The sequence below is a fragment of the Gopherus evgoodei genome, chromosome 4, assembly GCF_007399415.2.
Source record: "Gopherus evgoodei ecotype Sinaloan lineage chromosome 4, rGopEvg1_v1.p, whole genome shotgun sequence".
Lineage (NCBI taxonomy): Eukaryota > Metazoa > Chordata > Testudines > Testudinidae > Gopherus > Gopherus evgoodei.
In genome coordinates this window covers 17,320,419-17,348,282 of record NC_044325.1, presented here as the reverse complement: position 1 = coordinate 17,348,282, position 27,864 = coordinate 17,320,419, and the positions used below count along the sequence as shown (strand labels likewise).

The following is a 27,864-nucleotide window of genomic DNA, read 5'->3' as shown; positions in this document are numbered from 1 at the left end:
CTCTGCAAGTCTTATTTTTAGTTTGCACTGTGCCACAAAACAACACACTAGTGAAGCCTTCCCACTCACTAAAGGCCTGTTCCAAAGCCCATTGAAATCAATGAAAAGACTCCCAGTGATTTAATGAGTTTTGGATCAGACCCTACAAATAGATGAAAGCCAAAATCTTCAAACCTGGTGCCAGAAGTTAGTTTCCTGAATACAGTAAGGCAGCTTGAAACAAGTAGCCAAACTTCAGGGTGTTACAGGAACATTCTATCATATGTAAATAGTTGGTTAATAGATAAAGGTGCCAGTAGATGGCATTCAAGAACATACAGCAATTATCCTGGGTTTTGTAGACCCAATAGAATTCGTGCTGTGCCCTCCAAATGGTTTTCTCTGGCTGCTCTTTATATCAGCTTCTAACAAGAAAGATCTGAGGATTGGTCCACACTACGGGGGGGAAATCGATCTTAGATACGCAACTTCAGCTATGTGAATAACGTAGCTGAAGTCGAATATCTAAGATCGGATTACTCACCCATCCACACCGCGCGGGATCGATGTTCACGGCTCTCCCTGTCGATTCCGGAACTCCGTTGGGGTTGATGGAGTTCCGGAATCGATATAAGCGCGCTCGGGGATCGATATATTGCGTCTAGATTAGACGCGATATATCGATCCCCAAGCAATCGATTTTAACGCGCCGATACGGCGTGTAGTCTGGACGTAGCCTGAGATTGATCAGCACTTCTGAAAATCAGTCTACTTCTATCTAGGTACCTCGCTATAAATTTGGGAGCTTGCATTCAGGCAACCAGGTCTGCAAATGTTGTCTGGAATACTTATGGACATCTTAACTAACAAAAAAGTGAACTTTGCGACAAAGTTTTTGTCTACACTATTTAAAAAATCTACCATGTTGGGGCTTTTGGTTACAATAAGATAGGGGCACACAAGGTTAGAATAAGCTCAGTTGTGCCACTGTAGACAAGATCACACCATGTTTTGTAACTATGTTACTGAATCATGCTACAGGCTTTGCAAAGGGGGTGTTGAAATTCTCAGAATTATGAAAAGCAAAAAGTACACTCATTTGGCTTGGTTCAATGATAAAAGATATGACATACCTGCATGTCTTCTTCAGCCACTGGTAAACTTCTGGAATACTGCAGAAACTGAGCCACATAAGTCATGATAGATTTTTCATCTGGATTGATAACATCGACATCTGTGAGAAGTAGCACACTATTAGATCATTCTTGCATATTTCACAGTTTGATTGTACAATTATATTCTACAAAGCAATCATGAAAATTTACCAAATACAAATACATTTATTTTCAGCATTTCAGTTAAAATTTCACCGAGAAAAACAGTATTAAACTGATTTTTTCCTCAGGAATATTGTAATAGAAAACAGCAAATTAGAAAAGAAGCGGGCAATTGTTAATATCATCATAATGCAGCTTTATATTCTTTCTTCTAAAGGATGTTCCTGTAATTGTTGCCAAGTCAAAACTCCTATTAGTTCAGGTTCCCTATGAACTATTCAGCAAAGAACCTCAGGTTAGAGCATTCTTACTTTTGTCATAAAGATCAGTATTTCATTTTACACCCCAATCATCACAGTGATTAAATATTTAAAATTGTATTTAGGTACATGTACATTGCAAAAGAAACACCCAACAGCAAGTCTCAGACTCCAGCTCAGATGACTTGGGCTTGTGCTACAGGGCTAAAAATAGCAGTTCACTTAGGCTGGAGCCCTGGATCTGAGACACACTCCCATCACAGGGCTTTAGCCTGAGTGGGAATGTCTATACTGCTAGTTTTAGCCCATAGCGTGAGCCCTGAGCCCAAGTCAGTTGACCCAAGCTTTGGAACTCGCTGCCACAGGTTTTTTTCACAGTTTAGACGTATCCTTTGTTATAAACGGACCTTAGTTTGACAGTATCAGCATCAGACCTTATATCAAGTGTATGAAAAACAGATCATTTACCTTCAGGTTCAAGAAGTCTTGGAATATTTAATTCATGTTCTGCAATTTTAAAAGCCTCCTTCAAATTTTCTTTGTTGGCTCTACCCTTTGCTCTGTCCATGTCAACTAAATCTGGTCTTAAGGCATGGATGATAGCTAAAAAAGCCAGTCCATTCCTCCAGCTTGATTTGAAATCTGCCACTTTGATAGATCCATGCCTGCCCCAAAATCATAAAGAATAAAATGTCATGTTCTGTTTTCTCAAAATATTTAATATTCAGTTATCAATACAATGTAAACCATGTCAGACTAGGCCTAATCCAAATCCCACTGGAGTTACTGGGAATCTTTCCAATGAATTCTGTGGAAGCTGAGTCAGCCCCATTATGAGCGGTTAAAAACTAAAATATTTGTATCATGCTTAGTATTCTGCTTAGTATCAAGCTTTTACTTCTTGCTATGTGCTGCAAGGGAACTTTGATGACCAAATTTTCTTTTTATATTTATTATGTTTAAGGCATCTATCAATGCCTTTTACAGCACAAAAAACAACAAATAAACACTAAGCTCAGCCAAGTGCAACCAAGATATTTTTCTACAAGCCAATAGGGGTCAGGCATCTTGCTACCTGAGGCCATTTTGAAAATCCCAGCCTTAAATTTATTACATTACTTTTGGAAATATTTTTTTTTCCAAAAATGTTCAACTGAATTAGGACTAGAGAAATGAAAAAAAAAATATTTAAAGAGGGATCCCACAATTTCTACAATGCATCTGGTGTCTAGATGATAACTGGTGTGCACAGAAGATGCATGAGTCAATGAGTATTGAGAAAAAATTCTCAAAAAACAGTTTCTGTATGTGGATATGATGGTATCTGAACAGGGGTTAACGCAGGGTGTCAGTAATCTTTGATGATTAAAACGTGAGGGTCCATTGATTTAAAAACCAACGTTGGTCTTATATATATATATATATATATATATATATATATATATATATGTTATAGCAATCACTGATATGTTAAACCCACTCTAATCACAATCAAATCGATTATACCTTTGCTGGATAAAGGCGAGCAAAAGAAAAATGATGATTAGAAAAGAGAGAGCTTGCATTTACACCCAAAGCCCATAGCCTTAATAAAACAAATGAAAAATACAGAAAATGTAAGATTCAACTCCTGACAAGTGCTGTATATACATCCAGCAGAAAGCACCTGCTGTGCTGACAAACACTCTAACTAGGGTGACCAGATGTCCCGATTTTGTAGTGACAGTCCTGATTTTGGGGTCTTTTTCTTATATAGGCTCCAAGTACCTCCCACCCCCGTCCTGATTTTTCACATTTGCTGTCTGGTCCTCCTAACTCTAACTTTCCACTAATATGAATGGATCATTAGTGGGGTGACACCTGAAAAGGTAACCTGGAGAGCTAGAAAGAAAGGGATGAGGTTCTGGTAATATTTTTTAAAATGTATTTGTGCCAGGCAGTGGTTTTTCAAGGATATTCAGATGTAAAGCCCTGATCTTGCAAAACCAAATGCATATGATTAGCACTCTCATTTAAGTCAATGGAATGACTTGCAGCACGTCAAGTTAAGCAGGTGTATAAATCTCTGCTGGAGCAGACCCTGAGCCTCCTTAACTCTATAAAAAGTCCCTAGCTCATCAGACACCTTCTTTTGACTTGTGCAGTGCTCTGGGGGGGAAATGCATGAACCAGGATGCTGATTCTTTCCTAGGCATTCTGCTTTTTTTGTTCAACAAATTCTTGGACGATTAGTGTAACTTTGTTACTAAGAGAACCAGTAAATGCTAATCCAACAGGATTAAAACTGGCAAAGCATGCAAGCATTGCAGTAGGCACATTACACAGAGAATGGAGACAGCTGATAAAAAAGAAAGGCAAACAAGCCAATTTATTTATCAGTGTTTTATTTGTACAGTTAGCTCCAACTTTTTATATTTAAAGGAACCAGCTCCAACTTTTTATATTTAAAGGACCCATGTCAACATATTTAGGCCCCAAATTGAAATCCAAGCTTTGTTAGAATTGTTGTGAAATGTCAACTAGATTCTAATGTGCTACTTTTTTGTTATATCTAGTAATCAGTCACTAAGAAATTAAACAGACAAAATATAGCACCTTTATAGGGTAACACAGTGAAAATAAGCATGAGATACAGTTTATAAGCCTTTCATGATACTTACACAGAACATTGCTCCTTCACCCACAACAGGAGGGCCTTTTTTGCAGACATCTTCCACCGTTTCTTAACTTTACCTCTTTTTCTTGCCTGTGGGCTTACAGATGAGTCAACAACGCTCGAACAATCAAGAGATGGCTGATTATAACTATTACCAAGGGTCCACGCAAGTTCTTCAATCTACCAGAGACAGAGGGAAAGTTTAACAATGCTTCACTCTGAAGAATAATCACAGAGATCAGATGCAGAGAACCATTAAGAATAAGAAATTCAGTATGATTTTATTATAGCTGAAGCTGGTAGCCGAATACTTCCTCTTTTAAAGACTGTTTTCAGTAGCTCTGTCAACTTTAACTGTTGGGCTGATAAACTCCATGCTGAATATCTACCTCAACCTGAATTTGTCTGGAACATTTTAGCCAAAACAGCTGAGCGATTTCCAAAAACAAAACTACAGAAAAATACATTGTTTTGCCCATTCTGGTGACTCTTTCTTTCAAAAGCTGTGGCATACTGATACTTTGGAGCAGAGGTTTGAAATTAGGTAGACCTTTGTGTCCAGGAGGTGTCTTGTTCCATCCCTGTTAAAAGCTATTCACCCAAACTTAATTCCCCAAAGATTCTGTCTGCACTGAGCATGCTCCAGCACGGGTTGAGAAGAACCTTCCCTGTTGCAGCTCTGGGTTGTTACAGGCTGGGCTGGGCCCAGGCACCAGACCAGAGAACAGGTAGCTGTCTCTCCTGTGCACATACCTGCAGGCAGAATCTGGACCATGGTTTTAAACCAGTTATAACAAAAATTAACATGCACATCACACTGCTGTCAATCATATCCTGTTCAGCTAACAGGGACTCTAGTACCCATTTCAGAGAAGCAGCTACAATGTACAATTCGAACATATTAGATGTTTCGTCTCTGAGCCAAGAATTCAGGCATACAGCATAAGAAGCATTTTGGCTTGTGCTTATGCATAATTCATCTCATTTTATGACCATTTCATTCCACAATTTTGTTCTTTTTTTCCTCTATTAAAAATACTTTCCCACATCACTGCAATACTTACATGAAAATGTAATATAATTGTCCAAATTAGGCCAAGCACAATGGAAGGTTTTCCTTCAATAATGTCAGCAACATGAATATTTATGAGCTTGATCTGGAAAAAGAGGATCATTGTTAAAGAAAGAACATGTTCCACAAACTAAACTGGTGTGAAGAGTGAATTTTAAAGTTAACTTTAATACTCACTGATTTGTTCTTTACAAATTTCAAGGCATTTTCTATATTGCTTCTGCACTGGAAGGTGTTACATCCTTTCTCCCGTGGCTAAAAAGTAAAAAGAAAAAACATTGCACAGTCAACACTGCGCAGCTTTTAGATTGTTCACTGTCAAGGTTCCTTCCCCACTCTGAACTTTAGGGTACAGATGTGGGGACCTGCATGGACACTCCTAAACTTAAATTATTAGCTTAGATCTGGTACACTGCCACCATCCAGAATTCCAGTGTCTGGAGCACTCTCTGTCCCCCCAAAACTTTCCCCTCCCTGGGTTGCCTTGAGGGACTTCACCAATTCCCTGGTGAACACAGATCCAAATCCCTTGGATCATAAAACAAGGAGAAATTAACCATCCCCCCTCTTTTCCCCCCACCAATCCTGGTGAGTCCAGATCCAATCCCCTTGGATCTTAAAACACGGAAAAATCAATCAGGTTCTTAAAAAGAAAGCTTTTAATTAAAGAAAGAAAAGTAAAAATTTCATTTCTGTAAAATCAGGATGGAAAATACTTTACAGGGTAATCAGATTCATATAGCCCAGAGGAACCCCTCTAGCCTTAGGTTCAAAGTTACAGCAAACAGAGGTAAAATGCTCTCAGCAAAAAAGGAACATTTACAAGTTGAGAAAACAAAAATAAGACTAACACGCCTTGCCTGGCTATTACTTACAAGTTTGAAACATGAGAGACTGATTCAGAAAGATTTGGAGAGCCTGGATTGACGTCTGGTCCCTCTTAGTCCCAAGAGCGAACAACCCCCAAAACAAAGAGCACAAACAAAAGACTTCCCCCCCTCACCAAGATTTGAAAGTATCTTGTCCCCCTATTGGTCCTCTGGTCAGGTGTCAGCCAGGTTTACTGAGCTTCTTAACCCTTTACAGGTAAAAGAGACGTTAACCCTTAACTATCTGTTCACGACATTCACCAATAAAGGTCCAAATCCTGCAAAGACTGATGTCTGATATTGCATCCACTAACACCAGTAGCAAAGCTTCCATTGACTTAAACAATGCTGCATCAAGACCCTTGTGAATAGTCCTTATCTGCAGGAAGCCTGCTCCTTAGCACAGTACAGCTCAAGCGCAGGGCCAGTAAGTTCTTGCTGCGTGAGCCCTAGCGGCAGGGACAGCTGATTCTGAATGAGAGAGCCTGCAAGCCATGGGACAGTTGTTCCTGGCAGTGGAGGGTGTGACAGGATACTCTAGTGGGACTGCTAACATGCTTACAGTCAAGCACATGCATAAATCTTTACAGGATTTAGGCCAAAGTTAGGATTTAGTTCCTTTATTTTATCTTACCAGTTGTTGACCAGAAAGTACTTCCAGCAGGTCCAAGAGCACACGACCTTCTTTGACGTCTGTATATAGATCTGAGATAACGGAAGGAGGAGTATGCTGCAAAAGTAATACATTTAGGTGCAAGTTATATACTGAATTCTGAAATCATCATCAAGCAAAATATCACTGATTGTTTTGCTTCTCTTTTTTAAAAAAGGTTTCATTTCTTTGCTCTTTTTTTTTGGTTCCACTTACCATTTTTCTGCTTATTTCAATAGTACAACACAGAAAATGGATTTACTTTAACGCTGAGGGCCCAGTTCAAGAAAGCATCATTGTTCAGGAAAGCCCGTAAGTATGTGCTTAACTTTAAGTAATTAAAGCCAATTAACTTTAAGCACATGCTTAAATGCTTTCCTGAATAAGGGTGGACTTAAGCACTCGCTAAAGCGCTTTCCTGTATTGGGGCCAAAATGATCATGTTTCTAGCTATCCCTTTAAGGAGGCTAAGAAGAAGAGGGTAACTCAGTTTTAATGCAAAATTTCCAGTAATTGACTTTGAAAAATATGAAGGTCAGAAAGAGCAGTTGATTAACATTGTTGCTTTTCACCAATGAAGCCTAAGGTTTGAATATTGACTCCAGAGATAAGTGATAATGACCTTAATGTTGCTTGCTATTTGCAGACTTTGCAAAACCACGTTGTGGCTGCCCGTCTCTGCTCAAGAAGGGATCAGCACTGGAACAGCTGGCACGCCACAGGTCAGGACCAAAGTGCATTGACAGAGCAGATTTGTGAAAGCTTACAAGTACCTGCCTCCTCTGCAGCTATTTCTGTTAATCCTTGACATTCACTGAACTAAAACAATGTTTTAAATGCATTCCAGTGTAGCACAAATATACAACAATAAAACTACCAGCCTATGCCTACATAACACCACCACCAAAAAACCCCAACCAAACAAACACAAACACCACACAAATATATAACCACACACACCTGTCTCTGCCATGTGCATGTTATTCAACAGTTAAAATATATCTTTCCAGGCTAATTTTCCCTGTTGAACCATGAATATTTAAATTTGTTTGGTTTATTCATTCTTTTACATTTTGCTCTCCAAAGAACATTTCTAAATTTATTCACAAACAACAGCAACGACAACAAAAACAACAAGAATTTGTTTAATATTAGTTAAGGTTGCTCTCCTCAGTAAACAAATCATAAAAAATTAGGAAATGCAAAGCAAAGGATTAGAAGTTTGTGAAGTCAAGCATTCTTGAGTTAGGAAATGCCAGAATGAACATTGCTCATGCAATCTTAATTCAGTCCCCTTGTGCATATGCATTATGATACAGTCATTAATTACATGATCTCATATTATTATACCTCTACCCTGTTATAACGCCACCCGATATAACACGAATTCGGATATAACGCAGTAAAGCAGTGCTCGGGGGAGGAGGAGCTGCACGCTCCGGTGGCTCAAATCAAGTTCAATATAATGTGGTTTCACTTATAATGCAGTAAGATTTTTTGGCTCTTGAGGACAGCGTTATATCAAGGTAGAGGTGTATTATTTTACAAAAACCCTGGTTCGTTCAGTGCACAGGCTGGATCTGCTCTGGGGATGAATTAGGATTGTGTAGTTAAGGAGCCTGTTGTCTGTAGGACCCATGCCACATTTGCTGCAGAAGCTGGTAGATCTGTAGTGAATGAGCCAGAGGCCGGCAGGAAAACAAAGCATGGTCTTGTGGTCAGAACAGTTCAATGCCGCCCTGAAAACTAGGATTCTGTCCCCGCCTCTGCAACAGAGTTCCTACGTGATGCTTGGCAAGTCATTTATTCCAAACTGTTCACACAGTCACTTCTGCACGTAATTAAAGACTGTATAATAATCATACTCACAGGGGCACTGAATTAAGGTTCTTTGGGAGACCTTCATTCTGGCATTTCCTAATTTGATAGTGCCTTGACTTTGCAATTTTTTAATCCTTTTATATCCTTAACTTTGTACTTCTTACTTTTTATGGTTTATTTACTGAGGAAGGCAATCTTAAAGATTGTTAAACAAAAACTTTTTTGTTATTGAATTTCCTTGTTTAACAGAAAGAAAATATTTTATATACGTGCTATTTAAATAATAGAGCACTTCTATCTTTGTTGTTTTCAATGTATATTTTATTATCATTGTTACCTTTGTGAAGCCTCACATTTCACCACACAGTGTCGTGTTGACAAATATGTTCAAAGTAATTAAATTAATTTGTATTCACATAAAACACTTGGAAAACCATAAGAAGCACAGAAAACGGGCTGTCATTTTGTAGCTTTCTATTCATGTAACCCTTTTTGAGGAAAGTAACAATTAATCTTGAAATAAGACAGTACAACCCAAACAGCACAGCAGTAACTTATCCCAACACAGTATGCTTTCATTACAATTATTCCTGTGAACTATCCTAGTCTGAGGTAAATCAGTTATCAAAGGCAGCCATTGCCATGACAAGAGGGTGCAGTGTTGCAGCCGTGTTGGTCCCAAGCTATTAGAGAGACAAGGTGGGTGAAGTAACAGCTTTTATTGGGCCGACTTCAGTGAGAAACCTTTTTACCAACAGAAGTTGGTCCAATTAAAGCTATTACCTTACCCATCTTGTCTCTCTAACAAGCAGGGCTGGTGCAAGGAAGTTTTGTGCCCTAGGCAAAACTTCCACCTTGAGCCTCCCCAGCCCTGCAGCAGCTCCCCATCCCCCCTCCGCCCTGAGGCGCCTCCTCCCCTGCCCTGAGGTGCCTCCCCACACCAGCTCTCCTCCCCCTGGCCCGGGGAGCCATGTGGTACCTCCCCACCCCAGCTCACCTCTGCTCCACGTCCTCCCCGAGCACGCTGTCCCTGCTCTAATTCTCCTCCCAGGCTTGTGGCGCCAAACAACTGATTGGCGCCGCAAATCTGGGAGGCGGGAGAAGGGAAGCGGCAACTGCGCGGTGGAATCCCAGGGCTGCCGGCGGCGTGCTGACCCAAGGGAATCTCTGGGCTGCCGGTGGGGGCTCAGATTACCTCTCCCTCCCAGCGCAGCGGCAGCTGAAACAGCTTTACAAAATTTTGGGGGGGCACCGCTTTTTGGCACCCCCAAATCTTGGCGCCCTAGGCAACCACCTAGTTCACCTTAATGGTAGCACTGGCCCTGCTAACAAGGGTAACATTGACTTTCCCCAAGCGTGCAAACAAACTGAGGGAGGGTGAGTGATGAGCGGTAATCGCTGATGTCACAATGTTACAGCTCATGTGACAGCAGAGGGCATCAAATGTACAGGGGTAGGGGGAAGCAGGGGAATCTAGCTTTTTCACTGTTCCTGTTTTTCAAAATTTCCTAAATAAACAACAATATAGCAATATAAAATACACACTGGAGATCACTCCTCACATATATTAATTAGTGAGTGAAATTTGCTTCAAATTTCCCATGGCATGTTTACCAAAAAAGGGTTTTGAGATACAGAACCTGAAAAGCATTTTGGATGCAACCTTAACTATTATTGCAAGACATTAAAACAAAACTGCCTTCCAGAAACCATATTCTTACCTTTGCCAACTGTAAATTTATCCAGCTAGTGAAGGTTTTCTTCTGGATATATTCCTGCTCCACTGTGAAAAAAGAAAAATCACTTAATTAAACAATTTGACTATTTTCATTTCACTTTTTCAAAGAGAAACATGGAATCCATCTCAAATCTAAGTTCTGTCCTCAGTTATCTCAGTGGGTTTTTTATATAGATTTTAATATTATTTTCTGGAATCTAACTGGTATTATCCTCCATTCAGAAATGAAAGCATCTCCAAGGAGCTCCACAACTGGAAAATGCACTTTTAGTGGATTTGATGGGGCTTGATCTGAGGAAAACGTCCATCCACGCAGAGAATCTTAATGTTCTTTAAGATTTTTTGTAAAAGCTCAACTAATGCAAATAGTAAAATGAACAAATGAGTCTACAAAGCAATATGTCTGAAACAGCTTGGGCCTCAATTTATTTCTAAATGTGCCTCAAATGCGTTAGGCCTTTTGTCAGCATAAAGCGACTGTTGCAATTCTAAAAGTTCAGACTAGGGTAAAATTGTCAAAAGTGTCAAAAATCACTTAGGGTTTGTCTACACAGGGATAAAAAACCTGCGCAGGCCCGGGTCAGCTGACTTGGGCCCACAGGGCTCAGGCTCCAAGGCTGAAAAATCAATGTGTAGATGTCTGGGCTCGGTCCTGAGCCCCAGCTCTGGGATCTTGTGTGGGTGAAGGGTCCCAGAACTCAAGACTCCACTCCAAACCCAAATGTCTACACAGCAATTTTTTAGCCCCACAGCCTGAGCCCCCGAGTTGAGGCTGTGCTACAGGGCTTTTGTCCTTGTGAATACATACCCCGAGGGGTCTAAGTACCATTGATTCTGCAAGAAAACCAAAAAACTCTCTTTCTTTCCCTCCTCTCCCTTTTATTTAAGGCTCCCCCCAAAGATCTAATTGTGCTTAATTCTTCATTTTTATACAGTATAGCTAATAGGAATATTATGTGAATTGGCATACGACTACAATTATTATCAAACGCTCTCACGTGACTCACATTAAAGGCAGTGGGAGCTGCATGAACAAATCTAAAGGCATAATCTGGGCCACAGTAATTTTATTTATTTTGATTTCTCTGATGTCCCTCCCAGGCTTTAGGCTTATATTTCATTCAACTTAGATTGCTACCAACCTTCCTCTCCCCTGACAGCTTCCTACTACCTGAATCCCACCTCATTAAAGCCATGAAATCTGAGGTGCAAGGTAACAGGAGACCTATGGTATCCAACTAGAAAGATGATTAAACCAACCAATTAACTTGGCCACTTAATTATAACAACTTCTGATATGTGTACAGTGCTTATCCCTCTCTCTTGGTTCCAACTTGTATGCACACTCATGGGGCATTTTGAAAATAGTGCTCTTATTAGCTAAGTTGTGTAATGATGATTCTAGAACACTGGTTAAAACAGACTGAAAAGTGTAGGGGAGATCTCACTGCACCAGCCCAGCAGAGGGAATGAACTTCATCTGCAAAGCGTGATTTTCATCCAGATGGGGAGAGCCTGTAGTATTCCCTCCACATCATTGACACAATGCAGGATGCAAGGAGAGGGTGCAGGCAGAGTGATCATGCACAGAGCCCTCTGCAGCCCCAGTGCACCAGAAAGGGAGTGTCTGCTTGAGAAGTGAGCAGAGGAGGGGCTTGGGGATCTGTACTTACATAGATCTCAAGGCCCAGAACTCCTACATATAGGGTACAGAGGAGCAATGGCTATACCACCCAGAGGCTGGTATTGAGGTTTCAGAAAGGCTGTCTGTGACCTACCCCTCAGGCTGGTAACTGGTGAATTCCAAAGCCCCCCCACCTCACAATTCCCAAACATCATTCCCCAAACAGTCAGGCTTTCTGAGAGGAGGGATGCCAGCCCAATACCTGCCTGGGAAGGGATAGGGAGGACTGTGTCTTGATGGCCCTCCCCTCCCTCATGTGTGAGGGGAAAGAAGACCAAAGATGGCTTGACAGAATTGTCCAGATCCATTCTGCAGTCACTGCAGTGCCCTGTGCTCTGCTCCAATCTTGTGCCTGCTCCTACAGCCTTCAACCAGAACTCCCACTATGAGGTAGAAGGTGACTGCATCTGAGAGCGATGGGCTGCTGCTCTGTGGGCACCCAAAGCCTAGCAACCATCTAGGGGACGGAGCTGAATTAATATGCAAATTAGATACAATTAACTCAGGCCTAAACAGAGACTGGGAATGGTTAGGTCATTACACTAATTGAATCTATTTCCCTATGTTAAGTTCTCCTCACACCTTCTATGGGTCATCTTAATTATCACTTCAAAAGTTTTTCTTCTCCTGCTGATGATAGCTCATTTCAATTGATTAGACTCTTCCTGTTGGTATGCATACTTCCACCTTTTCATGGTCTCTGTAGGTATAAACATCTCCTGTCTGTGTGTTCCATTCTATGCATCCGAAGAAGTGAGCTGTAGCTCACGAAAGCTCATGCTGAAATCAATGTGTTAGTCTCTAAGGTGCCACAAGTACTCCTGTTCTTTTTGTGGATACAGACAATCACAGCTGCTACTCTGAAACCATTTCACACAGTGCGGCAAGTACTTCATTATGCTCATAGAATATACAGTGGTTCTCAAACTTTTGTACTGGTGACCTCTTTCACATAGCAAGCCTCTGAGTGCAACCCCCCCTTATAAATTAAAAACACTTTTTTATATATATTTAACACCACTATAAATGCTGGAGGCAAAGCGGAGTTTGGGGTGGAGGCTGACACCTCACAACCCCCCACGTATTAACCTCGTGACCCCCTGAAGGGTCCCAACCCCCAGTTTGAGAACCCCTGAGCTAACACAAATTCCCATTCTAAAGCCCAGTCTTGCATCAGACTTTACTTGCATCAAACTCTGCACCCATACAGAGCTCCATTACGTGAGCCTCTGTACGGACAATGGGGCAGAGCTCAATGCAGGATCTACACCTAAAGAAGTAGATAGCTAATTCTGGTTCATATTTCTAGATCATCTACCAAAGCCTTAATACTAAATCTGCCCAGAATTAAATATTCGTATTCTGCACATCAATAATACTTTGCATGATACATCTAAACAATCTTTCTCTGGTTCTCCATAACCCATCATGCTTTGTATCTATTATCTGTAATAGTACCACCCTGACTCCACCACAGCAAAGTATGTAGCACTCTATTTTCTCTTGTGATTATATTATTGTTCATTTTTTTAAAATGAACATTACAACAAAATTAAAAAGGAGAGGAGACTGTGTGCATGCAGAAATATAATATTAAAACACAGTTTGTTTTGAAAAAGGAGATAACCTTAAAAACATCTAACACAGAAATACAGCGTTAGAGGCAAATCATAATCCCTACTGCTCTAGAAATGAGGTAAACAACACCAAGATATCAGATTCAAGTTAGCACATAAGCAAACCACACCCCCTTGCTATGTTTCAAGCTGCGGAAATATCATGAAGCCTTTGCCAATTATGTAACTGAAATTCGAGTGGGTGGTGGCTACCGGCTGTAGCAAGCAAGCACAGCTGGTATTTCTACAGTTTGAAAAGGAGTGTATACCCAAGACTCAATATTTCACTGAAGCCAGTGGTTCCATCTCCTTTCTTGTCCCACCTGTAGCTCACACACAGTGTGCTGTTGCTGAGCCAAAGAACTAGCTTTTGGCCCTGATTCTGAGAGACAGTGAGGAGCACCAGGCCCTTTCACGTGTCATTTGCCCCTATCAGGCCAGTTGCTTCTGACATTCATGTTCAAAAGTGTTACACAATATGGGCCTGATCCTGCAAACATTTTCTCATGGGAATAGTCCTTACTTAGGCAACTAGTCTCACATGTTGAACTGGGGGGCAGGTAATTTACTAACCCATTTAAGGGTGTCAGATATTTTCCCCCCTATGCAGGGTGCATTGGCTCCCTCTACTCCCCTTCCCTCCCTGCTCACTCTCCTGCAGTTGCTCCTACGGGAAAAACCTATGGTGCAGCCTCTGCAGCCTACAGCTGCCACTGGGCCCAGACATCATGAAAGCAATGCAAAGGTGTGGGTAAGGAGTTCTTTCTCCTTCCCACACACTGCGGGGCTACGTAAGGATTGAGCACACATCTAGCCTACAGCTTGGTTTACTTTCCTGACCCATAAAAAGAACATAAAAAGCACTTCCTTCACCCCTAGCAAAATCAGCATCCAAACTCACCATGCCAGAAAATGGAGATGATGAGACAAACATGCATCTGACAATATGAGAACACTTGAAAACCCTCAGATTTTCTCTTGCTTTTTGAAGTCAGTTTTTAAAGAATTAATTATTATTGTCCCCCAAAAAAGTTATCTGTTACATACAGTAATTGATGATAAAGAGAAACTGTTTGATGCTTATTAGTATGTCTTGAAATGGACAATCACAGCCACTACTTAATAGGCTAATCAGTAAAGACTAGGTCATCGGCATGTGATCTAGCACATAGTATGGGGCAGTGCACCGCTGAACTGTTGCAAGAGCATCCCAAAGGAAAAAGTGAGAATCAGGGAGTTGCAATCTCCCAGCTGGTCTCCCCACTGCTCCAGGAAAGGAATACTCTGTGATACATATAGATTTGTCACAGCACACACGCTCAGGTATGTCTATACTGCATTGTAAGACCAGGGTTCGAATTCAGGCTCAAATCTAACCCCCCTTCCATTAACATACAGATCTCACACACCCTGGGCTCAGACCCAGGATACCAGGACCCCACAGGGGCGGAAGGTCCAAACCTGAGTCAAGCTGGGACCCAGGGCTCAAGACTTATTGTTTTGCAATGTAGACACAGCCTCATTGGGCTCATGCTCTAAGAGTCCATCAAAACTATCCCACAATTCTAAGGACTGATTTTCTTTGTCCTCTGGACAGTCTAGTTTGGCAGACAGTCAGGTTTTCCCATGCTGCACCATAAACAAAGGGCTGGAGTGATAACATTTTGGGTGCTAGGAAGTCTGCGGTATGGGTGGTTGGACTCAGGGCACACATAATGCACTGTAGACTCTGAAGCCCCAGATTATGACCCATGGTTCAACAATTCCTAATCTAGGGTTACAATGAGTGTAGACACTCAAGCCCTAGGTTAACAAACCCAGGGCTTGCTAAATTGATTCTACTAACCCTGGGATTACATTGCAGTGCAGTTATGCCTCTTCCCACCTCCTCCCATCCTTTCCTGCACAGCTGCATGAAGGTGGGTCATAGCAGCACTGAAGAGCCTGCTTATCCCTGCACGCAGGAAGTAGTGGTACAGTGCACCAGCACAAGATGGCCACAATTTGGCCCTGAGTGCTTGTCAAAACATTCTGATACAGGTTACTCATTAGCAGGATCTCTGGGATATCACAGCCAATGAAGTATTTGGTACTGCACAATTTTTTTTAGAGATATGGATTTTAAACCGCAGCAAATTTAAAACAGATTTTAAACAGCAATTACATTATTTTAAAATAATTGAACCAATCCTGCAACTTCATTTATTTCTATCTTATTACCATTTTCATTTGAACAGGAAAATTACCTCTAGCATAGCCTTGCCCATCCCCTCCTTTTCACAATTCCAGTTAGCTGCAAATGCTGGGCAAGTCCTTGCACTTTTAGAAAAATAATTACACATTTGCCGTATGGGCAGAAATTCAAAACAAAGCTTTCTATTTATTCCGTTCCCCTCCACCAATGAATGTAGTTTCATTCACTCGTAATAGGAAGGCAGAAAAAGAAGTCTCCAGAGCTGATGCTAATGTCCAGCCATACAGTGTTATGTTATCAATCAGTAATAAAGATACTTTCATCCAGTTTTATGAGACTGTCCAAAGCCAAATGAAGTCAACAAGAGTCTTTCCATCGACGTTAATGGGCTTTGGATCAGGCCCTATGTGTTCAAAGTGCTGCACAGATATTAATCAATTAATCACATCACCCCTCTGTGCAGGAGGTAAATGTGAGCCCCTGACCCCAAACCACCTACTTATGACTTCCCATTCCTAGAAACTGAAAGCAAATTCACCAGCCCACAGACACCTTCATCAACTCATGAAGTCTCATTTTACTGAGCTTTGTGATCATTAGGTTTCTATCTATCTAGATATCTAAGGTACTTCTATGTCCCCCATTATTGTGGTATCTGAACCCCTCCATCTTTATTTATCCTCACAGCATCCCTATGAGGTAAGACAGTGCTATTGTCGCTACTGAACTGAGGCACAGAGAGACTAAGTAACTTACTCAAGGTCACATAGGACCTCTCTTCTGGAGCAGGAAATCTCCTGCATTCCAGAGTAGCACCCTAACCACTGAACCATCCTTCCTCTTCACTGGGGTTAGGGGTGTTTATTTCACTCATTTTCAGTGTTGGGTTTTGACTCTTATTTTACCAGGTAACTGCTTAGACCAATTGTTTTTATAGGTTTAGTTGAAAACTGAAAGAAAAATACCCATAAAAACTTTTTAGCACATCTCATTTACTGTTTGCATCCTAAGACCACATACCAAAAAGCCGCATGCCACGCACTTGCTATGTGCAATCAAGAAGTCAGCTGCAGACAGGATGTTGGTATTTACAGCAGACAATGTAAACGGGATGTAAATTTCATTATAAGTCCCCTGATAGGAACTTTTCCATTTTTAAAAATGACTCCTGAAAAACCAGAGCCAGTGTTTTTAATGGACTCTTTCCTGTTCTAGCTAAAACCCAGAAACCCTAGTTGTAGTAAAACAGCTATCTGGATAGACCAGTGATTAGGTTAGACCACAGAGGATTACCATCTAGGAATTCCCAGTTTGTGTAATCTCTGGAATACCAAGTGCGCCTGACAGGTACATACTCATGCAAGAAAAAATAGAGGCGATTCAGTTAAACAGAAGACAATTTTGGAAAGACGCATGTAATCTAATATAAAATGCAAAAAAACCTATCCACTTATCACTATTTGTGAGGTTTCAAATAAACAGAAAACACAGTTATTCTTTCTTCTTAATCATTCAAGGACTATTCAACACATTTAAATTAAATTAAATCATTGCAATATGTTAAATTATTAAACACACCTGAAATAGTTTCTGCTCTCATCCTCTTATGTTATCATCCCTTTGGGTGCCATCAAATATTAATATATACACATCAATAAATAAAGACAACAACTGAGCACCTACACTGCTAATGAACTGTTGCTTGCATTTGTATTTAGCTCCAAAATCTAACAAGCTGAAAACCTGCTTTTTTTTAATCCTCCCATCCTCCCTAAACTACTTGTGTAGTGGAATTTTGAAGTCACACTGATGCTATGACACCTAACATGATGCAATCTAATAAAAATAATATATTACTCCAATTTATGCAACTTTGCCACCACCAGTCAACTCTGCAAATAAAAAAATAAATTGGAACTTATACACTCCACTGGCCGTACACCATCATTTTAATCCTTGTCTACACTCCATGAAAAAGACAGCGTATAATTGGATAACTCAATAGTATATTTCATATTCTGAGATACCCTGTTTTTACTTCTATCATCAGCACTGAATCACAGGGTTAAGTGGCCCTAAACCGGTTAAGAAGGGGAATTACGCTCCAGTGCTGGTGTTCAAATTGGCTCAGCAAGCACGGAAAGTAAATTCTGTATCCTGCCTAGGCTTGTTCAGCAGGAGCTCACACCTACCACCCGTGCATCCAGGCTTGCCTGCCAGAAAAGAAGTAAGGGAAAAGGTTAGCTGAAGAAAGGACCAGGTGTTGTCCTTTGGGACCCTTACCAACCCATCTTAGCCTGCAACAAAGAAATGAACAAAATCTCCTGCTGCAAATAGAAAAAAGCCTCTAATTGGCTCCAGATACCAGTCCAGCTGCCATATCTCACTGTTAAAACCTCCACCACCCATACACCCCTGTCCTCACACCCTTTCCTCATTTCAAGGTAATTTCTGTATTATGCCAGACCTGCTTTGTCCAGTAGCTCCCAAACCTTTTACCATTGGGCCCTGCTTGTATCAAAGGAAATGAGCCCAGGCCACCCTTCCCCATGTACTAGAGCAGGGGTCCCCAACGCGGCACCCATGGGCGCCATGGTACCCGCCGGGGCGTCTAAGTGTGCCTGTGTACTGGCCGGGGGACGAGTATCCGCCGACAAGCAGCAGCATCCAGAGGCGTCACCGCCGAAATGCCACCAAATATAGGCAGCACTTTGGCGGTGACGCCTCTGGATGACGCTGTTTGTCGGCAGTATTTCAGTGGCAACGCCTGTTGACGTTGCCGCTTGTCAATGGCATTTTGGCAGATGCTCGTCTGCCACCACGGTCTTCCGTTGCTCGTCGTCTGGCGCCCACGAGACGAAAAAGGTTGGGGACCACTGTACTAGAGACAACATTTGCATATAATTGTATACCAGCCTTTTGTGTCATACATGGTTACTAAAGGGTAATGAGCTACATGGCCTTGCCAAAGCTCAGAGAGAGGGTTTCTATGCCCACAGCATAGAGAAGAAAAAAAGTGACCCAAACTGAAACCGGAGAGCAGCCTGTAAGTTTCTCCATGGGACCAGGACTCCAACAGAACCACTACTGGAAAGGGGGCAGGCAGCAGGGCTCCCAGACTGCCCCTTGCACCACCCAGCCAACAAAGCACGAGTTTTAGGTCCCACAGAAACACTGCGCAGGAGGCCAGGCCCCACAGTTTGCGACTGTCTGATTTAGGCACCATGTATAAATACAATAATATCCCTTTAACTAATGCATCATGTATTGGGAATGATCTCCAATATACTGCCCAGGCAGAAGCTGCCCCTCCTTTATTAAACACTTCCCACATGAATGATAAATATTGCAAACATACACCCAATCAATACAATGGGTCCACTGCCAGACTTGGCTGCAGCCCCTTTAGGTGGCTATGCAGAGCCATCACATATTAGAGCAGTCTCGAAGGCTGCTCTAAGTTATGCTGCATGCCACATCAGACCCTGATTTTATTAAGAGAGTCTCAAGAGTTGGGGTCTTAAAACCCCAGTTGCTGGAGTCATGTGATTACATACAAATCTCAGCTTTCATTTAAAAATAATAAAAAGTTTTTAGCCCTCCAATGATCTGAAAACAAGACACTCTAAAGACTCAAAAAAACAGAGGAAAATATATGATTTACGAGATTTTTTTAAATCTCATGATTTTGGGGCCTGATTTGTGATTTTTGAATGCTTGGGATTGGCAATACTGGGTGTAAGGTCACCTGTGCACTCTCCTCCCCACTCTCCTCACCTCCTGCGTTGTACCTAGAATCTGACCCAATATTTTCAAGTTTTATTAAACTTAATTTATATCTTCTTAAACCATCTAACTACAAAGAGTGACTCACTATGAACCAAGTTACATTTCTTCCTTTTACCTACAGTTTTTTTTTTACCACGTCTTTTCTTCTGTAGTCAAGTATGACAATTTTAGGAGAAGCTGCCACACCTCGAACAATTTTCCTTTCTACAAGTTCAGTAGCTAATGCAGCAAATGCAGAATACTGACATTAATTAAACAGATTTAACAATGACATTAATTTAACAAACTAACATCATAATCTTGATGGCCATGGGGTGTGACTACCTGTAATTTTAATATTTCATAATCTTTTTGTAGCTCTGCATGTTGTATATCACAGAGTTCTCATTAGACATATATAAATTTTCACTCAGTGGAGCTACACTGATTTATGCCAGCTGATTATTATGTATGTGTATTGTGGTAATACCTAGGAGTCCCAGTCATGGACCAGAACCCTATTACACTAAGCACTGCACAAACACGGAATAAAAAGATGGTCACTGTCCCATTAAGTTTACACCATCTAAAATGAATTGCTCATCTAAACTAAACTGAGAATTTGGCCCTTGTAGTAAATAAAGGCCCTGATAAAGGCCCGGTTTGAGGCCTGAGGCCTGAACTAAGGTAATGGTCAAAACTTTGCTAACATAAAGCAAAATTAAACTGTGAGCCATAGGCAGGCCCTGCTCACAGAAGCTGGCAAGGAAAGGGCTGATGTTGCATAAACATATATCCACCTAGTGTGTTGAAGTATAAACACGGTACCAGAACACCTTATACTGGAACATACCACAGATAACAAGGAACAGGCTGACCCATCCCAATGACAAGGCCAAAAGGGTAATATGATGGATAGAGTTGTTTTGTTCGAACCAACATGTACAAGGTGAGAAGCGTAACCTTACTGCGTAGAGGGGTTGTACCTTGCTGCGTAGAAGGGTTGCACTTCAATACATCAGAAGTGATGTGTAACTTGTTTGTATCTGTGTATAAGAATGCATCCCTGGGGCGGTGTCTTTGTCCAGCCGAGGGGGCAGTGGAAAGTCCCACCACTGACTGAGCTGAGTCCATTGCCAAGGGGCACATATTAGTAGTACACCTTTTACTGGAGTAACAATCTAGGGGAACTATCATTGTGTCCATACGGCAATAAACCTGGCCGACGTGCCTTCATACCTTACTAGACTCTGTGGTCATTGGGGGTTCCTTTCGGGTCTGCTGTGTCACAGACAGAACACAGAGGGAACACATGCACGCAGCCGAGTGATATCAACACTGAACAGAGCAGAGCACCACACCGGTAGCATCTGACAACAGCCCTTCCATATATTAGTAGAATGGTTAAATATTCCTTCGACACTATTAGAACTATTGCTTGGCTGTGACCAAGACTGACTGAAAAAATTATAGACTATGCCCTATAGCAATCAGATTAGATCAATGTTGTGATGTCCTTGGATGCCTTCCAGGTAAAGTAATGTACTGACTTCTGAATGTATTATCAAGACTAGTCACCCAGACTACACGCCTGCTCAGTTTTTCTTTTTTCCAATACTAAAAGATATGTACTAGTTTCTTTTAACCTGTGCATTATACAAAACTGAACATAAATCATACAGTTAAGAATTATAAATAATGATAATAATAGGAGATATACCAATTTCCTAGAACTGGAAGGGACCTTGAAGGGTCATTGAGTCCAGCCCCCTGCCTTCACTAGCAGGACCAATTTTTGCCCCAGATCCCTAAGTGGCCCCCCTCAAGGATTGAACTCACAACCCTGGGTTTAGCAGGTCAATGCTCAAACCACTGAGCTATCCCTCCATCCCTCCCTGCCATTAAGAGTTTCAAAAATAACATCCTAATGATAGACTTCTCAGTCCATATTTAAGCACCTACATAAGTGATCTGATTTTCAGAAAGTACTGAGCAGTCACTCTCTGAAAATGAGCCCTCTCTAAGGTGTCTCAAGCTGAGCACCCAAAAACTGACAAACACAAAATCTCCAGACACTTCGAAAATCTTGCCTCTAGAAGCTTAACTTTAGGCTTCTATTTCTGAAAACTCTTAGCTTCAGTGTTTGCTCTTGAAGTTCCCTGTTATTCCCACTTCCCATCTATTACTGAGGATCTACTGATTTCAAGGATAGTGGTTTCTGTCTACTACCTTAAGAAATATGTCTTTACTTCTTCTAAGTATATAATTCCAGTTCTGTAATTCTGCCCCAAATGTTCTACCAGGGTCTCATTTCTTAGTTTGTTTTTGTATTTATATTTTTAATTATTTTTTGTAAAGCATCTTAAGATGTCTTAGGCTTGGTCTACACTACAGAGTTATGCTAGCATAACTACTTCGGCTAGGAGCATGAAAAATTCACATCCCCTAGGTTGCATAGTTATGTTGGCAGAACTCCCACAATACATGCAACTAAGCTGATGGAAGAGTGTTTCTGCTGGCATAACTAATATGGTTTAGGGAGATGCTGTTATTATGTCAGCAGAACTCCTTCTGTTGGCACACAAAGCATCTACACTAGGGGTCTATTCTGGGACACCTATGCCAACACAGACTCTGTAGTGCAGACACGGCCTCATGTGAGAGCCAACCACATGAAGCGTATGCCAACAGAAGGAATTCTGACAAAAACAATTAGGCCCAAGTGTGTTGCCATTTCAACAGAGCTGAAGAACTCAAATTTCTTCAGCACGAAGATAATGTATAATCTCTTGACATTTTAATAAATGGGGCTCTTACAGTATGTCTACACTACACTGCAATTACACTGCAGGCTGATTCAGGTGCATGGGTCTCTTTAACTGCAGTGCAGATGTCCGGACTTGGGCTGGAGCCTGGACTCTAGGACCTTGTGAAGTGAAAGGGTCCCAGTGCTCGGGTTCCAGCCTGAGCTGGAATGTATACATTGCAATTAAACACCCCTCAGCTCAAGCCCCGTGAGCTCGAGTCAGCTGGCACGAGACAGTCAGAGATGTCTAGCCGCAGTGTAAGCATACTCTTAATCTCTGGGCTACTGAACCTTGAATTATCCATTCCTTCAGTATGGCGGCCAGTTAACTTAAAAATTCAGTTTCAATTTGTTCAGAAATAACATGATTATTTCAGAGCAAAATCCCCATCTATGATTAGGGTCCTACCAAATTCACGGTCCATTTCACGGTCACAGGATTTTTTAAATCGTACATTTCATGATTTCAGATATTTAAATCTGAAATTTCATGGTGTTGTAATTGTAGGGTCCTGACCCAAAAAGGAATTGAGAGGTTGTGGTACTGCTGCCCTTACTTCTACGCTGCTGCTGGTGGCAACGCTGCCTTCAGAACTGGGCAACCAGAGAGCAGTACCTGCTGGCCAGGAGCCCAGCACTGAAGACAGAGCTGCTGCCATTAGCAGCACAAAAGGAAGGATGGCATGGTATGGTATTGCCACTCTGACTTCTGTGCTGCTGCCTGCACAGCTGGGTCCTCAGTCAGCAGCCACCACTCTCCAGCCACCCAGCTCTGAAGGCAGTAGCACAGAAGTAAGGTTGGCATGGTATGGTATTTCCACCCTTACTTCTGCGCTGCTGCTGACGGGGTGCTGCCTTCAGAGCTGGGCGCCTGGCCAACAGCCACCACACTCTGGCCGCTCAGCTGTAAAGGCAGCAGCACAGAAGTAAGGGTGGCAATACCTTGACTCCCCCCCCCGAAATAAACTTGTGACACTCCCCCGCCACCCACTTTGGGTCAGGACCCCAGTTTGAGAAACGCTGCTCTCCCCATGAAATCTGTATAGTATAGGTTAAAAGCACACAAAAGACCAAATTTCATGGGGGAGACCAGATTTCATGGTCCGTGATGTTTTTTCATGGCCGTGAATTCTATCTATGATCCTTTGTAAGAATAACACTATCTCCTGACTCAAAGCTAGAACTTACTTTTCTGATTCTACTTCATGCTAAACACACACCTAAGTGTTTACCTGAGGCAAAATTCTCTCTTTAGATGCTCATGAGCATTTCCCACTGACTTTGATGGGTGCTGCAAAAGTGCATCTGACAGCAAAATGGGGCTATACTTTGTGTGCCTTTTTAGAGCAGGGGCGGGCAAACTTTTTGGCCTGAGGACCACATTGGGTTTTGTAAATTGTATGGAGGGTCGGTTAGGGGAGGCAGTCATGCCCCCCCGGGACTCCTGCCCCATCCAACCCCTCCTCTCCTTCCTGACGACACCTTTGGAACTCCTACTCCCTGTTCCCTGGCACCCCTGCCCCTGCTGCCCCATCCAACCCCCACTCCTTCCTGACTGCCCCCTGGGACCGCTGCCCCCATTCAACTCCCTCTTTCCTCCCCATCCACATCCCCACCCTCTGACCACCACCCCAAACTCCTCTGCCCTCTATCCAACCTCCCCTACTCCCTGCCCCCTTACCATGCTGCCTGGAGCACGAGTGGCTGGCAGCGCTACAGCCGCACCGCCCAGCTGGAGCCAGCCACGCTGCTGCCACCACCACGCAGCTCAGGGAACCGGATCAGGCCCAGGAGCTCACAGCCCTGACACCCAGAACATTGCACTGGCAGTGGAGTGAGTGAGCTGAGGCTGTGGGTGCGGATGAGTCTCCCAGACCAGGAGCTTGGGGGCCAGGCAGGACAGTCTCGCAGGCCAGATGTGGCCCGCGGGCCGTTATTTGCCCACCCCTGTTTTAGAGTAACCTTTGGCCATTGGAAGTTTTCTGCTTGCCGGTCTGACTGTAATGAAGTCAAGTGCAAAAGGAAAAGATATGAGTTAGAAATAAGTTTAGCTTTAGATCAGCGGTCCCAACCTCTTTGTCTGGCGGGCGCCAGACGAAGGACTGTGGAGGCGGTCGAGTATTCGCCGAAATGCCGCTGAATTTTGGGAGCATTTCAGCGGCGATGCCTCTCGATGACATCGCTTGTCGACCACCGGCCAGGACGCAGGCACACTTAGATGCCACCGCGGGCGCCACCGTGTTGGGGACTTCTGCTTTAGATCATTGTAAATACTAATAAAACATAATTCATAGCTCAAGAAACATTTGTGTAGATAAGGATGACAGAAGACACCTTGCAGATTTGTTTTCTGCACCAGCTTCATCTGTCTTCAATGTTTTCCTTCAAATAAATCAGAGAGTAACTTCACCATAGGTAAGCCATTGGGAAATCCTTTTATAGAGGGTGATGCAGCCCATCTTCCCATAGAGCAGACAAAAAACTGAAAAATCAGCTTTGTAATGGATTTGATTCTGAAATCAAGATCAGTTTTTGCATGCAGAAAGACTGTATGATTGGCTATCAAAGAAACCAAACAAGGAAACATAGCATACTGTAAACATTTAAACAAAACTCCCTATTAATGTGAAACACAAGTACTGCTATTTCAAAAACACATTCCAAAACTTATCCAAAGAGACACAAGTTTAGGGAAAAATATATTCTTCTCAGCCCTGCACACTCCAACAAATGGTTGAGGAACCTTTAGCTTTATTATTTTTAGAGCCCAATTCTGCCTCCCTTGCTCAGATTGACCAGCACCTTATTACTCAAGTAGCCCCATTGAAATAAAGGGGACTGCTTGCTCTGTAGAATGTGACTCAGTGTGAGTGAGGGGCGCAGAATCTGGTCTTTAATGAGCTTGTGTGGAAGCCAGAGAGATTTTATGCTCATTCAGGCCCTGAAATATATATCCACAGGGGACAGAGACAAGAAATAAGAAGAAAATGCAACAAGACTATTATCTAAGGCAAAGACTATTTAGTGCTTTCCACTAATAGCACATAAAAATTAGGCAAGCAAAGGCATGTTTTAATTTGCAGAGATACCTAATAAATTATAGGACTTGTGTAACTCTTTAATAGTTCCCTTGACAACTGTTTATAGTAACATGTTCAGCTACAGAAAACAAACTGTGAGCAAATCTGTTCCAAAACAGGCAATGACTCGGTAAATACCATGAAGAAAAACTCAGTACTGAGTTTCACTTTACAGTTGAAAAGCCTCTGGTGAGATATTTACAGAAGTCTGTTTACAGCATAGAAATAAATGGACTATATCTGACACTATTTTTATGTTTTAATGGATTTCACAGATTTTCATTCAACTTGCACACAGCCACAGACATTTGCCAAAAACTTACATGAAAAGTTACATGAAACTTGCATAACTTACCTTGCAGTGAAATATGAAGATCATCTATTTCGGTGGAAGATTGCTCCTCAGCTAATGGAGATGATTTCTTACATGCCATATTAAACTTCAGGACGATTATATCATTTCCACATTATTTCAGCTGACAAACTGAAATGAGAAAGAAAAAGAAAAGTTAAGAGATCAGCACCTCTGTGTTCTCATTAAGAACTGGTGCTCTTAAATGCTAGTCTGATAGGAGACATGCTTTATTTTTTTTTCCTGCTAAGGTGTTTCCTTAGCTTATGTAGAAAAAAGTGACTACGCCTACTTTTTGAATCATAAAGTTATTGTCCGTTGGCTCTATTCAGGTTATTTCTAACAGCTGGCTGAACTCCAGAATTCAAATAATGGCTTCAAATGTGTCTTGTCATGAAAAGGAACGCAATGCAATTAGAAAGATTCAAAACACGGTAGGCTTTTTGTAGGAAGTCAGGTTGACAAAGGCTCGTGTACATTTGTTACTGACTAACTCAAAAGTTTTTCTTTAAATCTTTATATTTTACAGACTTCTTTTCCTGCTTGGTAATTGTTAGAGCAGACTGGAAACAATAGCAGCTGAGCCTGCAAAGATTACACAATTAAAGTGTAACAAAAAAGGTGATGGTTGACATAACAGAACAATCATTCCTGCTGTTCCTATCTGTATCTTAGCTACTCCTCTTCTCCCACAAAGTCTATTTCTCACAAAGGAGTTTTATTTTCTAGCCCCTCATTTTTTCCCTTCTGTGGATGCCACCGTAGAGAACAATATGCAGTAACCTTTTTTTTAAAAAATAGTCTTATGTATTTGACTGTGGTAACTACATTGTTTAACTTTACAGTGGGAGAAAAACTGGACTTTCAAAAACAGACTCATGTTTTTTTCAAAAAGTTAAAAAATTAAATGAAGTCAAACAGATCTGACTTTAAACAAACTCTGTTCGCAAACAACAGAACATTTTCAGCACCAAGTATAACAAGTGGCATGCCCAACTCTTATTATTTATTAATATTTAGTGTTGTGTATCTAAACTCCTGATCACCTCATAAATTTTGGGCTAGATTGCAACCTTCTTATTCACATGAAGTAGCATCTGACTCCGAAAGTAGTACCTTTGACTTCAGTGGGACTTCACTCAAAGAAAGATACTATTCAGTGCGAGTAACTGTATTATATCGAGCCTTTAATAAATCTACTGCACCCACTAGGTTAATAAGATACATGCTATTGCTTTCATGTTCCTATTAAATATTTCCTATTTTATTTTACATTTACACTGATTTTTTTATTGGATAACTATCCGACACAATTATGTGTAGCTAAGCCAGTTCCTTATAACAGACTGTATTAATGGGTAATTATGAAAAAACAATGTTTTAAAAAAATTAAAAGCTTTTGAATGGCAGTGTGCCATTTCAGTATGGATAGAAACCTCAGCTGAAGAAATTACCTTTGCCTATTCATCTCTCTTGTAAGTTCAGGAAAGCATTTAAGCTTAGGTAAACATTACCAGACCCAGGCGCTCAAAAAATCATGAGTCAAACCCAGAAAAATCATGAGACTAACTTCAAAGTCATGAGAGGCAGCAACACTGTTTTAAGTCCCATGTCCCCAATGAGATTTAAGTTCACGCTTAACTTCAAGAGAGATGACCAAATAACGATGCTTTCCTGAATAGTCTTTATGACATTCTGGACTCCAAAGAAAGGAGAGTCGAAGACAGATTTAGAGGCTTCACCAGTGGAGATTTCAGAGCTGTAAGTGTATAATTTGGATCACTGCATTTTGTGAATGTATTTTTATTTACTCCAGTCATGATATTTAATTTTATGGGGAAAAAATGAAGTTACCAATTGTAGAATCCATATGATTTATAGTGGAAATGATGCTATTCTCAGCAATATCTGTGTAATTATCGCGTTATAATTACAAATTAACTTTGTTTAATAATGTGGGTGTGCGCAGTAATTACATAGGCTACATGCGTGAACATTGTGCACATCAACTGAGTCCTCCTAGTCCTCCTATGGGACCCA

At 41.5% G+C, this 27,864-nt stretch overlaps 1 protein-coding gene across 7 annotated transcripts in view; it reads right to left on the bottom strand.

The window, feature by feature from the left end:
• Positions 1-27,864, bottom strand: part of SYNE2 (spectrin repeat containing nuclear envelope protein 2) — a 268,235-nt gene that overhangs the window by 220,668 nt on the left and 19,703 nt on the right. For all 7 annotated transcript variants that reach the window (XM_030558566.1, XM_030558561.1, XM_030558559.1 and 4 more), the window contains 8 exons: positions 25,828-25,956; positions 10,308-10,369; positions 6,748-6,843; positions 5,422-5,499; positions 5,237-5,329; positions 4,177-4,352; positions 1,985-2,181; positions 1,113-1,213 (listed from right to left, as the gene is read on the bottom strand). In XM_030558566.1, coding sequence (XP_030414426.1) covers positions 1,113-1,213; positions 1,985-2,181; positions 4,177-4,352; positions 5,237-5,329; positions 5,422-5,499; positions 6,748-6,843; positions 10,308-10,369; positions 25,828-25,906 — 882 coding nt within the window. In that variant the 5' untranslated portion in view covers positions 25,907-25,956. The remainder of the gene's footprint in view (positions 1-1,112; positions 1,214-1,984; positions 2,182-4,176; positions 4,353-5,236; positions 5,330-5,421; positions 5,500-6,747; positions 6,844-10,307; positions 10,370-25,827; positions 25,957-27,864) is intronic.